Here is a 17,705-nt window from a genome sequence, read left to right as displayed (position 1 = left end):
CCCGCTGCCACCATCAGACCCATCTGATCTAGCAGGGTATTAGCTGACCTAGGTGCATTGATGGTAGTTTTCTCCAGGATTCAAAGAAGTTTAGAGGGGAAGTATACGAACACACTCAAAGTGATACCTGCAGCATTACTTTCATTTGATATTTCTGCTAAATTTGAAAATGGAACTTCATTAACCTGGAGAACTTCTATAATACTACTCTTTACTCCAGGCTCTTACAAAAAAGACCTAAGTAGTTGTAAGACCAAAGGGTGGGAAAAGGGAAGGTATCAGCAAACTAATTACCATGACTGGAAACATGCACACAAAATATTTTCAGAAAGTTTTTATCCCTAGAGTGCAGTTGACAGAGTAGTTGGTTCTTGCAGAGCTAATAGCCAGATCTTTGTCCTGATACAAATATTATATTAGACATCTGACATTTCAATGAGGACAAGACTGTGAAACCTGGCATTTGCTTCCTCTTTTTCTTCCCCCATACTCTGATTACTTATTATTGCAGGTGTGAAAAAAATTCCATTCTCCATTTGTTTGAGCTCTCCTGCGTCCCATGACAATAAATAGGGCAGTGATGCAGCTCAGTATCTTGTTACAATTTACAAACCAATTTCCTGTTCCTTTTTAAATGCAAGAGGTGAGTGCTGTGGAGCAGCTGGCAATGTGCAGTGGCCACCTGCACTACCTTCATCTTTGGAGCAGTGGGAATGTTTTCCCTCTGCTTTGCATGGGGAGGGCAGCGCTGCTCCCAGCCTGCTGATGGGCATCCACCCATGGAGCCTGGAGACAGCCCTGGGACAGGACCACAAGGATGAGCAAACCACTGGGCAGCAGCTAAACTGTGCAATCAAGGTGCAGGTGCCCTCCACATGCTGAAAGGAGGTTATATCCTTGTCTCAAGGTATATAGATCATCTCAAGATCTGTATGAGAGAAGCCCTTAAAGAGAGTCAAATGCCACACATTCACTTTGCCAATTGATGAGACTCTTAAGAGTGTGTTCATAGAGAGGGATTGTTTAGCACTTGCACAAAACACTTTGAACATAATGGATGCTGACATAAGTCAAAGCAAAATTAAAAATGACTATGATGCAGACAGACAATGTTGCACAGATCACAGAGCTACCAATAACTTACCTTCTCCAGAATGTTTTTACTCAAGTGAGCTAAGAAAAAGTGGAGCATAGTGGAATATTCGGAAGTCTTTCACCTTCATTATTTTATGGCATTTTTTACCCCACAGGAATTTGCCATACTTTTCTTAATTTATGAAGACTGATCCAGCAAAATATTTTACCATCATCCTAACTTCAAACCTCAGCAGTCCCTTTAAGTTTCTTGGAATGGCTCACATGCTTATAGTTAAATATATATTTAGAGCTTTGAAGGAGCTTAACCTAAATGTTAAGTGTAGTGACAAAATAACATTCAGGGAAAATATATCCAAAGGATTAGCAGACACTGCATTAAATAATAGAGCAAAAATATACAAACTCTGCAGACAAAAACATGCCAAACATCAAAAAGCATATCCTGCTCATACAAACTTTTTCAAGTATACAAGACAACAGCAAACAACACAAAATATGAAAAGCGTGTATGTAGATTTACATGTACCTGAACATTAGACAAATGATGTTATTAGTTAAATAAATTAAAGGTGCACATTGGACAGAATTTTATACTAAAGATTTTTATTTACATTTATTTAAAAATTGATATAACTTAATTTGTCATACTTCACAATATGATAATACACTTACATACTTCTAAAAGGGAATAATACACCACTTAGAAATTTTGATTTGGAATGTAAATACTTTGCCACCACAATAATCTAACTCAAGTGATATTTGTTAGGCAAACTGTACAGTGTCAAATTTGATTAAATGTTTGCTTGTTAGATTTCCTAAAAATAGATTGGAAAGATTGCCTAAATCAACTGAAATGATACTGCTCTGTAAAATGTGACACAATATGATTTAAGTGTATTTTTCCCCTTCAGTTCTCAGAAACATATGGCCATTAATAAAGTTTTGCAGTTTAGATATATAATTTAAATCTCCTAAAAAGTACATAATGTACTTGTTTGTTTGTTAAACAAAACTAAAAATAAAAACAAACAACCCCCCCCCCCAAAAGAACAAAAATCAAAACCCAAAAACCTTTTATTAAAGCCATGCAAGATTTTGGAAACTGGAGGTAAATAATCAAATCATTTTAGGAAGCAGCTCCAGTAAACTGGTTAATCATGAGGTGACTTGCTCACAAATATATGCTAACATGCATGAAGAGATGTTTACTATCACAGCACTGTGGAGAGGACTGGCACAGTGTCCTAGACTTTCCCCAAAAATACTAGACACACCAGCAGTTTATATATCAGAATTTTAGTAGGTCTACTGTAATCTAGAAGTTTATGCTAGGACACATGAAGAGGAGGTGGCAATAGTCATCCTAGAGAAATGCCTTATGTAAAATCTGCACTGTATCTAACTCGTAACTAGAGATACAAACCACTTGCTTACAACATGATATAAAAATAGTACTTATCTGGGCTTTAAAACTGTGAAATGTGGATAGACATAAATGAAATCTGTGTTTAAAAGGAAAAAGCAAATAAAACTTTTCACCAGTCCATTTCTTTAGCTGGTGGATCTACCAGAAGAAAGTTGCTGTTCTTGTTGAAATGCAGTGTCCCATGCACTGTCCTTTGCTATTTCTGAACAGGCTTACTTTATATGCACATATGCATACGTGTGCATTTACATATATATGTATATACATTCCTTGTGCTGTGAAATGATGCTGTGAAATGAATCACAGAAGTTAACACTGGCTCCCAGATGCTGTCAAAATAGTGTAATTGAGGGAAATTAAGACAATACATTACAGTTCAGACTCTTATCTCAAAAAATGTTAATTTTTAACCTACAGAGGTATACTTAGCTATTCTCCATTTCCTAGCTGTTGCTCCAGGCAGCTTCCATTTACACTGCTCTAGGCTGCCGTGTGCCCCAGTAGCTCCTGTCTCTGCTCTGCCTCAAGCACGTTATACGTAATGGCTGGGTTGCACCTGTGTCCGTGCAGCTGCCTCTCCTCTGTGATTCCCGAATCCCTGCTTTCCTGAAGCTTTGTCTCTACTTTCTGTACTTTGGGAATGATATATTTGACAGGGCTAGAGAGGTAAAGAGAAATGTAAAAAGTGAATTATTATCTTCCTCTTTAAACTGTAAACCCTTTTTTAATATCACTCTCTGTCTCTTTTTTCACATGCCTTTATTTTCTTTCCATGCTTTTCTGTGTTTGATGGTTTGCTTGTAAGTGCCCCTTCTCTCCCTGCAGTTCAGGCCAGAATAGCAGTAACAGTTATCTCCAGCAATAATCTACTCCTTTCAGCTACGAAGAGATGTCAGGTTTAGTAGTTGCCATCAGATTTTTCTCTCCCCTTTACATTAAAAAAGAAGAGAGTTTGAAAAGTCTAAAGATAGGCTATGATAGACCCAAAATGCACAGATGAGGAATCATTTACTTAAGGTAATTAATGTGCAATAAGCAAGGGCATGAACACAGTTTGCTGGATCTCTTTAGACCATGAGGAGTCTCTTTAGTGACATGAGGAGTATCAAATATATTGCTTCAAGAAACACTGCAGGTCTTCTGACATGGGCAGGACACAATCTTCAACACAAAAGTGTAGTTTTAATCCATAATCCCCCAAAAGCCTGAGGCTGCAGAACTGGGCCAAAACATGCAAAGGCAGTGGCAGTATATTTTTTACTATTTCATTTTATATCTCATCTTGCAACAACTACTTTGATTCTGTTTTGACAAACCAGTGAAGTCAGCAGAAGCAATTTAGAGCTCTCCCTGTGTGGAAGTCAGAGTGCTAGGTGGAGCTGAAGCATTGGCAATTTTCAGATGGAAAACCAGACTGACATTAATGACGCATTTTAGAATTACAATGTAAAATATCAAGTACTATGATTTTTTCTTTCTTGCACAATCTTATAATAAAGATTGAGAGCCTAACCCAAAGACAGAATCTAAGTTTCCCCTTGCTTTTATTAGTGTCTGAATCCTCCCTGCGTACTGGACTCTCAGCTTGATCTGTCATGAACAGACACACGTACGCACAGAGGTCAGTGAGACCCTCCATCTGGCAAGCATAAAATGTATACCTAGGTTACTACTTTTTTCTTTTCTGGGATGTTTTTAAGAAGAGTCAGAAAGTTCTGCAGGAAGAAAGGTATAAAACTGCTGCTCTCCTTTGAGTTTCTGCCCATTTCTTTGAGTCACAGTTCAGCCTACAGAGAAATCAAGGGACCTTTCTTTTCAAAAAATCCAGCTTTCAGTTATATTTCTACTGAGTACTGCTGAAACGTGGATGATCTGGATTCACTACCTACATGTCACTGTTCTACCCAGCCCCATTCAGGTTAAATAAACAGCGTTCTTGCGCATCCGAGGTGCTGCTAGTGCCAGGTCTTGTTCACAGGAGTGATCTGGGGCTGGGAACGGTTGTGGCCACTGCTGCTCAGACCACCCTGCTCATCGCAGCAAGGTGAACTGAATTTGGTAGTTCCCCGCATTGTTTTTCCTTCTCACATAACATCTCCTTTCACTAAGCAAATAATCTTCCTCTCTGATAGAAAGCTCTCTGGTTCAGCTTCCAGTAAGTCGCTAGAGACCTTGCAAAATCCTTTCTCTTGTCTATTCTTTGGGTATTTGGGAAGCAAGCAGGGCAACAACAGCAGCTCGGCTGAGCAGGGAAGACTGGGTGGAGGTCAAGGCATTGGGCTTAACTTTTACTGACTGTTGTAGTATTTGGGTAAGAAATCTGAATAATCAACATTTGGACAGAAAAAAAAAATGAGTTATTCTCAGAATGGTTCTGAGAATATTTAGCCGCAGGTTATAGTGAAGGATGACTGCATGCAAGCTCCCAAGGGACCATACAACATAGGAAACATCCTTTCTTGGCTTCTGGAATGATATTCTAATGCATAAGTCATATTATTTAATACAGTCTAGGTTATCCTGGAGACTGAACTGCTCCCTCAGAGGTCTCACAAACAGCAGGTTCTCATGTGATGAAAAGGCACCTTTGCTTCCCAGATCCAGTTGTGCACTGAATAACTTGACTAAGCTAGAAGTTCTTTAATATAAATGGATTTCAGTGCTTAAGCTCTCTATAGTTTGAGAGGAGCTGGACATTCCTTAAAGGATTCACTGCCCTTAAAGTTTTCCTGAAACTAAGGGAAACTTTCTTATTCCTCAGATAAGTAGGTGAGGCATATCTGTGGTATATGTAACATTGATTCTAATCAGACCAGCATTAGAATATATGTTTTTCCTTACCTATTAAAACCTGTGTTCTGGTCATGGCCTCTATGGGAAAGGTATTGGACAATAGTCAAATAATACTTCTGAATTAAAAAAAAAAATCTGAAAGTCAGCTCAGATTTCCAGAGGAAACCTAATTTTAGACACACTGCTTGTATTTTTATATTCTAGTTTCCATACGAGATACATGTTGAATCAACAGAATGTTGTTTTTTGTTTCCACTACAACTTCCATTTATCTTTTAGTGTCATGTAGGCTTAATTGGACAGGTCTAGTCCAAACATGAATAAAATGACTAGGAGTAATTTTTCTTGCTGTTTCAGCTATTGTGAACTAGACTCTTGCGACTCTGGAGGACCTGCACTATGGACAGATCTGTATGGCTGTTGCTGTGGCACAGAAATTACAGTCTGTGCAGGAGCTTTCCAGCTGGTGTAGCTACTGTCTGCCTGGAGTGGGAATTGCAGCAGCATCCAGGAGGTGCGTGCAAGCATTTTCCTTATATGCTACATCTAAATGCAGTGTGTGTTGTTTTCCAAAAAAGAAAAGGAAAAGGTAAAATGGAAAGGAAAAGAAAGTCCCTAGTATATGTGAGGATAAAAAAAAATCAAAAAAAAAAGTAACAGTTATTACTGAATGGCTAATTTAAAAAAGGAAGGAAATGCATACTAACAAAAAAATGCAGCAAAAATAAATATTCCTCATCAGTTGTCCTATATTGCCTACTCATCCTTAGCAAGTTTTCCATTTGATTATTGTTGAAATGAGTTCTGAAATGTTGTTTCTTACTTTATCTGTCACGCTTATTTATGGTTTTACAGTAGCACCAGATTAAAGTAGTACAGGAGAGATTTCAAACTGACTGTGTTAATTACATGCTGTAAAAGTTCTGTCTTTCCAAGAAAAAACAATTTCCAACTTCCAAAACCTTGCTATTATTTTCATAACATAAAAAGTCTAAGGGAAATAAAAAAAATAAGGTTACAGCATACTGCTTTTGAATAATATGCTATCTACAATTATAAGACAGACAACCCATTAAATAGAAAAAAGATTTGTTTTACATAAAGCAAGAGAGTACAAAAGCACAGCTTTTGTAGTTTTGGTAATATTGCAGTTTTACAAAGATATTGCATAGTATGTGTAAGAAAATAGTTTCCATCCTTTTACATATTTATATACACACAAAAAGAACTAACATGGAAATTACAAATTAAAACAAAAATGGTTAGCAGACCTTTACCGAGTACTAATTTAAACCATATGACACTCCAGCTCTGATCCAATTTACATATGCATACACTGAAACCAGCTCATAACAATTCAGTAGTCTAGGTTTGGCCCTTTTTTTTTTTTTTATTTAGAAAATGATTTAGAACCTAAAAAAAGCAATAAAAAATTACATGGTGTTAGCAATCAAATAGCTTAAACATTCTTCATCAAACTCTTTCAGTCAGTTATGGCTGTATTTTGAACCAATACCTAATAGCCCTCTCTCTGAAATGGTTTCAAGTGAATTGGGTTATACAGGCAAGCCACTATGACAGCAAAACAAGGTAACCCCAGCTGAGGCAAGCAGCATCCCGGCATATTTTGCATTGCACATTCTTCCCCTTTTTCTATGAACGCTGGAAGATCCGGTTACGTGTGAGCAGTAACGTAACTGCACTACGCTGACCAGCAATTTCAACCCTGGAAAAAAGTGAACAAGCTACAGCTCAAGATGCTGTGCAAATCTAGGCTACGTTACAATCTCATGTTGTAATTACAACTTCTTGTCTCTCTGTTCCCACAGCATTAGCAGAAGCAGCAGTGTCATAGTGTTAGGTATAGCAGAAGTGTCAGTCTTTGGTCTTATCACTTAACCAATGAATGAACTGCAGTACAAAACCATACATGTAACAGTGCTTGGAGAGGTTGGTTGATGATTTTTATTTTTTTAAACAAGAAAGAGACAGTATCCTATTATATTGTTATACAGACTTTTACAGAAAGTAAATCTATTGTATATATTAAATACATGTAGCTAATAAGGTCTTTTCATATATTTCACTGTTGTCAGAGTGATAGATCTGAAAAGACTGAACAGTTGTAATACCATCTTTGTGGCTCCCAAAAGGATATTGTAGTACAAAAAGAAGCTTTATTTGATACATGTATTCATATATTATAAAGAATCTCAAAGAAAAATTTTCAGACACTGATCTGTTTTTAATTGGACCAATATTAATGCTTAAAAATATCTTAATGTCTTCAAATTTTTCCCCACAATTGTCACAACAAACTGATTTGTTAACTGGGAAACTCTTGCCTTAAACAAAATAAGTGACATCTCTTTTCCAAAATAAGTGATCAAAATATTCAATCAGATAAGCACTCTAATTAGAGATAGTATTAGCTAGGTGTTAGATAATATAAATGGCCAACAAAAACTGAAAAAACCTGAAGACAGGGCAAGAAATCTATGAGGAAGGTGACAAAAAATATTCCTATAGCTCTCTACAGAAATGACCTTCATTTTATGCCTTTTAATGAAAAATTAAAGCTAGGGCCCCATGTTTTTACATGGTCTTTGTGCTGAGATCTTTTACTTTCCTTCCACCAGAAATGTCATGTGTGGGATCACATGCCCCTTTCCTGATGTTTTGGGGAGGCACTTTGAGCAGATGAGCCCAGAATAGTTTTGCACCATGTGATCACATGAGAGGCTTGTAAATACAGTTTTGTTTTGTCATCTTCTCATCTACAGAGATGTGTACTAGAGAGGTTCTCTGTACTGCTAGCTTCAAGCATTCAAAAAGGTCAGGCAAGCTTTGCTTTCCTTTCAAAAATGATGGTGCTGCTTATAAATAGTCTAACGTTGGCTTTTGGCCTTTTTTAGTTCCCTTGATGCACTGAAATAACTTTTCCAATACTTTCTGAAGTCATGGCCTCGAAATATTCTTCAAAATAAAAACTGAGATTTTCCTCTTCTTATGAGTTTCAAGGAATTTAAGGTAAATATCAATAAGAAATGCATTAGAATATTGAGATTTCATGACAAATTTTCACACTGGGGTTGTGTCTATCACATAGGCTTCCCAAATGCTTTCTACCTCTATTTGTGCCAGAAATACTGGGGAGCACTGCAGTGATTCCAAGCCAGAAACTCCTGACAGTGCAGAGATATGTGGACTAAGTGTAGACATATATGGACTAATTGCCTTAGCTTTGTTGAATCCAAAGTTCCACTCACATATGCCCTGAGTTTTCTTCATACAAACCTTAGCCGTAAATTAATTCATCCTTGCTGTTAAAAGCGAACCTCAAAACAAAATGATTTTTGTTTTTCTATCTGCTCATCCTCACTCCGGGTTTCATCGAATTTGTATAGGGGGTCATAATGATCTAGGGTGGAGAGCAAACAAATGAGAAATGCTCAATGGAAAATTCATGACAAGGTGTCTCCAAGCCATTCCTGTGGGCTTAAGTTTGCACAGAAAAAAATCCCTAGTCTACTTGTGTGCAAATTCTAAGAAGGCAAAATATAATTCATTGACTATATGGGTCACTATAGGCTGTTTGTCCATCTTCTAGATAACCAGTGTATGCCTGTGTGCACAGATAACAAATACATATGAAGGCGCCCTTACACAACTGCATACTATACATCTTCATGACTTTCACACCTACATTCTGTGGTTTGTGTGCAGAGGAAAAAGGCATCTATTTCCCTGTATTTTGAGGATATGTCATATAGCTATAGTATCTAAAGTTTTGTTATTCTATCTATCACTTCTACCTCTGTTTCTGTCCCTGTTATTAAAAAAAAAACAACAAAAAAGTCTTCCAATCTATCTTCTTCGAATAGTTTCTAATATATTTCTTTCCAAGAATAATATTCTCAAAGAAATAACAAATCAGTTGCTAATAGCCTTCTTTTGAACACATGAAATAATCGGTGCAGAATCTTTGCTTAGCTAGAAACTAAGCAGAAACAACCAGTACCCAGTTCTTGCTTGAGGGTAAAATTCACACCTCTGATGAGGGCCAACAGAAAGGCAAGCACCAGCCAAGCGGTGACTTGTGCTGGTCTTCTGCATAGGAGTGAATTTCATCTGTAGTGAAAACAAAATCAACTTCTTTTAGTAATTAAATAGAAAGATCATAATTATAACGATTTGCTCATTTTTACATTTTTTCTTTTCCTCTAAATAAAAACACATTGTGCAGCAATACCCACCTTGTACTGGTCACCCTATCTTAAGAGCTATCTTACAAAAGTCATTAATTGAATTGGTAATCCTATGTTCAGAAACCTCTAAAGCTACATGCTAGATGATGTGATTTAAAGGATATTATTAAAAAGTGCACTTACCTGATGTAATCAAGCCATCTTCCACAATAGGAAACATTTTAATACTGTTTTACATTCCTGGGTTCTGCAAGTTTCAAGATAGTCTTGTTAATCAATGTTGTGATAAACTTAGCAGCAGCATACCAAAGCATCTCTTACAGGGGTTCAGCTACCCGGTATAAGAAAGTAATCCCACATCAAACTTGCCAAAAAAAAGAAAGTAAGCAGTGATATCTGAGTGCAAACAGGGCTGCATAATTTAAACACAGACTTGACAAAGTCAACGTAACGTTAATGTACTTTTCAATATTGGATTTCATTGAATAAAGGGTAATATATATATTTATTACTATGACTTTGAAAACCTTATCAGCAGATGGTGAAGAAAGAAGATAAATGTGTCATTCCAGGTGTTAGGGCACTGCTTTGCAGCATCACGCATGGCATGAGTACTCGTGTTTGCACTGTGTTCAAATGGCAGCAAATAGACACAGCTAGAAATCGGACAAGATGTACCGTTGAGGATTTTTTTTCTCATTTTTGCTTTGCTTTTGCCAATTATAAATACCTTGTGGAGAACAACAAACGGATCAAGAAACATCCTGCCAGTATTTTCCCTTTGCCCCGTTCTTCTTTTCCAGACCCGTGTGTTCTATTTAAAGCAATCGCTTCACATGCAGTAGCCACGACATTACTACATAAGACCATTCAGATCTGACAGACAAGAGCGGATGTCTTTTTAGCTCTGAAAGATAATATTGCTGAGCACTTCCAAAATTTACCTAGTGTACAAAACCCTAGACCTAGTAGACGAAGAGTAACAACACACTTTTAAAGAAACCAAACTGAGTGAGGGATTCTGTCTCTTTTTGTGTTAAAAACCATTTACTGAATTTAATTGTTTAGTAAAGCAAGCATCACACAATGCTTCAAAATTTTAAAATTCAGGGATAAAAGTTTACATCCAAAAAGATGAATGGAAAATTGTGCTTTCAGACAGTAAAGTTATTTAACATACAGGGATTACCAATTCATCTCACCATTGGAATCTGGGCAAATTTGTATATGTACTGTATATATATGTGCAGTTCATATCCAGGTCCTGCAAAAATCTAAAACTATGTGCTTCACTTCATGTAGCAAAGGCACCTGTGTTATTCTCCCTTTTGGACAAAAGGTGATATTATGATCCAGGTTTCCTGATGAAGAATACATGCTGAATATCTGACTCCCATCTCTACGCTGAGTGGTACCATGAACCACGAGGGAAGGCAGCGCTGTATTCCTGCTTACACTGGAAGAAGTTGCTCTGCAGGCCATTTGAAGCGTCGAACTTGTCACAAGGGAAACCGAGCAGAACTGTGAAGCAGAGGGATAGTAACAAAAGGCTATTCTGGTGTGAGGATAAATTGGAGTCTTTTTAGCTCCACAAGCAGATGTTGCTACTGGATTGACATGTGGAGCCTGCTCCTGCCGGAGACAGGTAAAGTTTACCATTAGGACAGACGCAGAGCTCATAGATAGTCTGGCGAGGAGCTGACGAGCTAGGTGGAGAGGAGGAGAAGGAACCCGTCGGCAGATTTCCCAGGCGGATTGTGTCAGCGTTTAGAAAGATCTACAAGGGGAAAGAAGAGGGAATAAGTACGTACTTTTCAGCAACGTAACATAATTTAGAGAGGTATTTTGTGGCAGTCAAGAGGTTTAATTTAATGTATTTGCTGTCAACATTTCTTGTTTTTCAGCTTTGTGGAGTTGTATAGCCATTAGTACTTATTAATTCAGTATATACAAATTCTTCTTAAGTCTTCACCCCACGTGTTTATTCAGATACAAGTAGCATTATACGAATCATTTTAACAATATTTTGAACAGGTTGAATTTTCACTTGTACGCTTTATGATTTAAATGTATTCATTCATGGCAGCTGCATATCTCAACTCTGGAGGAATCTGTATTTTAATAAGTGTGAAGTGATATTAAAGCACATTCCCTAGTGTGTTGCTGTAAGCAGCAGGAAATACATGCTGAAGTGTGCTAAATTGCAGTGGCTTAACAATCACTACAGTCAGAGAATAATTAAATAAGGATAGAATCATACACACAAAATAAAGAGCTTATTTGACCTAAATTAAGGGAAAAAAAGATTTCAGGTTAAAGTCTTATTGAGAGGGTCATCAAGCTATTCCCATTTGTTTCTGAACATTGCATATGATTAAAAGAAGTATTTTTTTTCCACCTCCTTCCATTAAAAATAGTAAGAGACCATATGAAACTGTAAACACAGGAAAGGCTAACACCCGTTAACTTGTATGGGGCTCTGTAATATTATATTTATATTACATTTGCATGATGCTGAATAAGCAACATCATGAATAAATAAAGGATGAAATCGCCAAGAATCCCACTGCAACAAATAGAGTAGTTTCCAGCTACTTAGAGTTTATTTTTTATTTATGGAGGAACTAAATGAAAGCCAAAGTGAGATCAGTCATCCTCAGATACACACTAGGAATTTCTGGAAGACAGGTAACAAACAGAATGGCTTTAAGCCCTGCAGAAACAGCATGAAGCTCACAAGCAGGTGAGCTCCCAAAATACTACCCACTGAGTTTATAAAGCATTGAAAATCAGCATATCCACTTAACACCATAATATCACAGTGTTGCTCCTCACAGTACATGTGAAGAACCTGGAACAACAGGACACATATTCTGCTGTCTTGTATAGGAGACAAATATTATTTAATGATAAAATTGGCTGTAGATGTCAGAAAAGCAGTGCAGAAGCTGTACCAAGCCAGTCTTCCCAGAGCGATAGGTCAAGAAGAGCGTAAACTAGCAAAGCAAGAACAAAAAGGGGGAGTGGGGAAAGCAGCATTCATTTCATTTTGAAATTGCATAATTACATATTAAGAAACAAATTTAAAAATGGGAGAATTTGTTAAATTAGTGCCCTGACTGATAGAGGAATTGATTACAAAATTAAAAAGCAGCAGATGATTATCCTTGTTCTGTATGGCAGAGGAATAATTTCTTTATGCACACACACACTCATGGCTGCTTTTAAAGTCCTACTTCATAAACCTGAAATAATTAGGAGTCAACAGCCCAGCAGAAATAATTTAGATGGAATAAATGTGGATGATGTTGGGAACAATTTGATAATGTTCTGTGACAATTACAACTGTAAAAGAATATTACATAGAGAAAAATATCAGCTCAGGCAGGAGAAAAAAAGCTAGCAAATATAATTTTAAAAAATGGAAAAGAAACCAAGGAACTTGATAGCAAACTAGAAGTTAGGAATTGGTAAAAGATATGCAGGAAAGTAAGGACATACTTGTCCACTGGGACTTTACAAGTAATAAAAAGTAATTTATCACTTCTCCTATCAGGAATAAACGAAATCCTAACAAGCAGCATTCAATAGCGTATGCTGTGTCTAAGTACACGTGCATCTTTTATATGGAATAGTCCTCAGCATAGTTCTATACTTGCAGAAATATCAAGTATTGATGTCTGAACATGATAGTGATGAAACAGTGATTGCAAAAATAACTCCACAGGGTATTACACAGCAGCGACTGATGTTATACACTCTTAATTAGCAACGTGAAATAACTTGGACCAAATAGTTCTAAATAGCATTTTGGACTTTTGATGCTGATTTTCAGTGAGCATTAAAGCCTGTCCTGGACATACGCTTTCAAAGTCATAATTAAAAATCTAAACTTTAGTGATGCAACATTGTTATCCAATAGTATAAACATGGATGCAAATATTTCTGCATAAGAGCCAAATACGTAACTTAGGAGGACCACAGTCCATGCTTGGGGGTATATCTTCTTCCCCCCTTTCTTCTGCTGAAAACTGAAAGTCAAGGCTGAAAAAATTAGTAAAACTGAAACTGTAACTGCCTCTTAACGCAGGCTGGTGTATGAAGGTGTATAAAGAGAAGGGAAGATGTAGAGAAATCAAACACTGAAGAGTATTATACTCCCAAGGACCACTACTGCTAAATGATAACAGTTAATGGAAGCTGCCTGTATGCATATCTTTTGTGCTGGAAAAGGTATGAGATAAGGCATTTAGTACTTCATAAGTATCAGGGCTGCGTGAACCAGTCATGCTCTTCCTGAGATTCTTGCAGCTCAGCAGATAAATGGGCAAAGATAAAACTGAAATTTTTATCCGTCCTCCTTGAAACATAGTAGGAGACTGAGAGATTGAAAAGGCAGCAGCTACACAGAGAAATACTATTTCACGTCAGAGAGCAGAGCATTTAGTAGGAATATTTGTTTTCTATTTAATTACTCACATTTCAGAAATCCTAGGTCACTGTTTTCTGTCTTGTGCATCTTACTGCTGAGAAAAATGCATTAGCACTATTCTACTTTTAAGCAGACCAGTTTTCCGATTTATTAAAATACCAGACTGAATCAGGCTTCAGGTCACTTGGTAGGAATGGAAAATTGTATTGTTTTTACATCATTTTAATGTGTTACCTATTTTATATGAAAGTAATTTCTGCTAGTACATTTTCAGCAGGTCTTTGTGAGCACTGTATGAGAGACAGAAACAGTAAGAAGGAAGAAATGTAACGAGCCTGTTATTTCTGTTTTTAAGGAAATCAGAATGAAATATTCAGTAGATTATTTCTGCTCAAGCATTAACAACAGTGCAACTTTCTTCTACATAGTATACAGCTGTGATGCGTAATTCAGTTAGGTTTCTTATTTCTCTATTTTGCCAAAGAAGAGTTGACAGTTGTCATGAGGTATCAAGATGTATTAATTGAGTGTTTGCCCTCTCCATTTAAAATGTTTGCAATCAATTATTTCTATGAATTTCCATAAATCTCGTAAGATTTGTCATTTGTCATAAGTCATTTGTCACTCTGTGGTGGTGGTGGTATTTAATGGTAGACATGAACACATAGAAAAGCGTAGGCATACGCATCTGCAAAGAAATGTCAAAGACTAACCAACCTGGCAAATCTAGCTAGCCCTGTATTCTGCCTTGTAAAATCATCCTGTGAAAGTGTACAGAAAATCAATGTTGTCGGTGATATTTGTTACCTGAGATCTGCAAACCATCTGCTTATCAGATTGTGGCATTAACCTATCTGAGCAGGGAAAGGGCAAGCTAGAAAGACAAAGTAGAATATATATATTATCTACAAAATATAGACTAAATTTAAGGAGAGAACTTTCAGTGGGCAAAAGGTAAAAAATCAAATATTCATATAGCCATTTCCAACAGAGATATGTGAGTGCCATGTATATAAATTCTACAGTGAATCTTTACTGAGTCTGCTCAATAGAGGAGATAGACTAAATAGAAAAAGTCAAACAAGGGACCTTTTTTGTGTCTGTTTAAGATTTATAAAGACAGGACAATCTTCTGTATTCATTGGAGGATTTGGTCAGATATATTGTCCCAGTGAAGCTGCTAAAGTAGATTCAGGTTTAGTGAGGGTAAGAAATGACAGGAAGTTGGAGGAAGGGTGGGAAAAAAGAAGGAAAGCTTCAGAAGAAAAGAGAAGCTCAAGTATATATTACTGCTTCTGATTTATAACACCAGTGCAACATAAATATATTGGGGGCTACTGATTTTGCAGCCTAGTACTGATGCTGTGAAAATTTTCTAGTGTATTTATTCCTGTTATAATGGAAATCATTTCAGTGATGATCAGTGGTGTTGCTGTGAATGTTAAACAGTGTTTACAAGCTCTAATGTTTATGAAACGCCAATAATAATCTCATGCACAAAATTTTGAGCAAGAAATTTTAAATTCCATTTCTTGGTTACTTGTACTGGAAGTGTTTGCAAATTCATTCAATCAGAGGACAGATGTAACTTATCTGTGATTTATGTACCCAACACAGAAAGGAAAAAAATGCATTGGGAATATTTGTGCTCAGTCCACTGAGTACAAAACCATATTAATTAATTACTATTCAAATCAGAATTAGATTAAAATGTGATATTCATAGAAAAATCATTCACATATGAATTATTCATTGTCACTTCTTTTTCTCTTTCTAATAATATGGCTTATGGTCTTCAAAATGTAGCTGTGAACAAACAATTCAGAGAAGGGTGTTATCAGTTAAAACACCTGGCTTTTTTAGTTTTGGAACATCTTATTTTCATTAGGGACATCAACATAAAGGTGCTTTCTATAGTAAATTAACTTAGAAATGAAGAACCATTGTAAACTGAAAAGTTTTCTTATAAAAATGACAGAGTATTTTAGTAATGTTAAATCTCCATCGATATTTCTTAAAAATAAAATTTCAAATCTGCACTTTTATGAGAATTAATTATTAAAAAAAAAAAGTGGAGAAATATTCCTTCACTTCCACAAACTACACAGGTCACTTTTCACAGCTTAACAGGTTTAACAGGTTAACATTCCCAAAATGGCTTTCAAAGCTAAATATGGCATTCAATTGCTAGGCATCTTTTGGTGAACAATCAGTGGATCCTTGAGCTCTACTATCAATCAGTGCTTATTTTTAATCTCAGAAAAGGATAAATTGGCTGAACTGAACTGACCTAGGAAATGCTGTTGCCTTTGGCCAGCCCCCTTCCTTCATAGCTATGGCAACTGGCACACAGGACACGCTAGATGCCTTCCAGGGTATTCAGATATTTAAAAATTCCTTTCCTCTGCTTCAGAACAGAACAGTTACAAAATGCATCAAAAACAGAGCTTCAAAATGGTGCTATTTGGCTTACAACTAAACTACTCCGATTTTATTAATTATTAATCTCAACGTTAAATACACCTTTTGGACTCAAAGAGAGATCTGGATGGGACTATATGTTAGATATTAGCACTACTGCATTTGTCGATCAGTCTCTACAAGATCACCATGGCATATGGCAGCTTAACGACTGGCTGCGCCGCTGGGCTTGGCAACAGGGCTTTGGTTTCTAGGACCATGGGACTCTGTTTGATGACCACCAGCTAGTGGGGAATGATGGGACCCATCTTAGCAAGAGGGGCGCACGTCTCTTTGCCAAAAGGCTGGCCAACTTGGTTAGGAGGGCTTTAAACTAGACAAGAAGGGGGAAGGGGAGTGGCACACTGACACGGCAAGCAGTACCGCACAGCCCAGGTCAGATGGCGTCCAGCAGGAGTATGCTAGTGCGGAAGTGAGGATAGGAAATGATCACGGAGGGTCCTCTTTCACCCCTCCTGGGAAACCTGTGGCCTCTGTTGCTTCCCTGAAATGCCTGTACACCAATGTGCGAAGCATGGGGAATAAGCAGGATGAACTGGAGATCTGTGTGCGGTCCCAGCGTCATGATCTCATCGGAATCACAGAGACGTGGTGGGATAGCTCGCACGACTGGAGCGCTGCCATGGAAGGCTATGTGCTCTTTAGGAAGGACAGGCTGGGAAGGCAAGGTGGTGGAGTTGCTCTTTATGTGAGAGAGCAACTGGAATGCATGGAGCTCAACCTGGGAGTGGAGGATGAGCGAGTTGAGAGCTTGTGGGTAAGGATTAGAGGGCAGGCTAATGTGGGAGACACTGTGGTGGGTGTCTGCTACAGGCCACCTGACCAAGACGAGGAGGTTGATGAGGCCTTCTATAGGCAGCTGGATATCGCCTCACGGTCACAGGCCCTGGTTCTCATGGGGGACTTCAACTACCCCGACATCAACTGGGAGGACAACACAGCCAGGCGTAAGCAGTCCTGGAGGTTCCTGCAGAGCGTCGACGATAACTTTTTGACGCAGGTTGTGGAGGAGCCGACGAGGAGAGGTGGGCTACTGGACCTCGTGCTATCAAATAGGGAGGGTCTAGTAGGAGATGTGAAGGTGGGGGGTAGCCTCGGCTGCAGTGACCATGAGTTGGTGGAGTTCAGGATTCAACGAGGAGGAGGCAGGGCTGTAAGTAGCCTTGCGACGATGGACTTCAGGAGGGCCAACTTTAGCCTCTTCAGAGACCTCCTCGGTAGAATCCCATGGGCTAGTGCTCTAGAAGGAAGGGGGGCCCAAGAG

At 37.8% G+C, this 17,705-nt stretch overlaps 1 protein-coding gene across 1 annotated transcript in view; it reads right to left on the bottom strand.

Annotated features, from left to right (window-relative positions):
• Positions 1-10,417: 10,417 nt before the first annotated feature.
• SGCZ (sarcoglycan zeta) overlaps positions 10,418-17,705 on the bottom strand; it is a 391,368-nt gene continuing 384,080 nt past the window's right edge. The window contains exons 8-9 of the mRNA XM_088524689.1: positions 11,185-11,305; positions 10,418-11,049 (exon numbers count right to left, since the gene is read on the bottom strand). Coding sequence (XP_088380815.1) covers positions 10,928-11,049; positions 11,185-11,305 — 243 coding nt within the window. The 3' untranslated portion in view covers positions 10,418-10,927. The remainder of the gene's footprint in view (positions 11,050-11,184; positions 11,306-17,705) is intronic.

This window comes from Tinamus guttatus, unplaced genomic scaffold (assembly GCF_059628265.1).
Source record: "Tinamus guttatus ecotype Peru unplaced genomic scaffold, ASM5962826v1 Tinamus_guttatus_pri_ptg000213l, whole genome shotgun sequence".
NCBI lineage: Eukaryota > Metazoa > Chordata > Aves > Tinamiformes > Tinamidae > Tinamus > Tinamus guttatus.
This window is presented reverse-complemented; position numbering and strand designations above follow the sequence as displayed.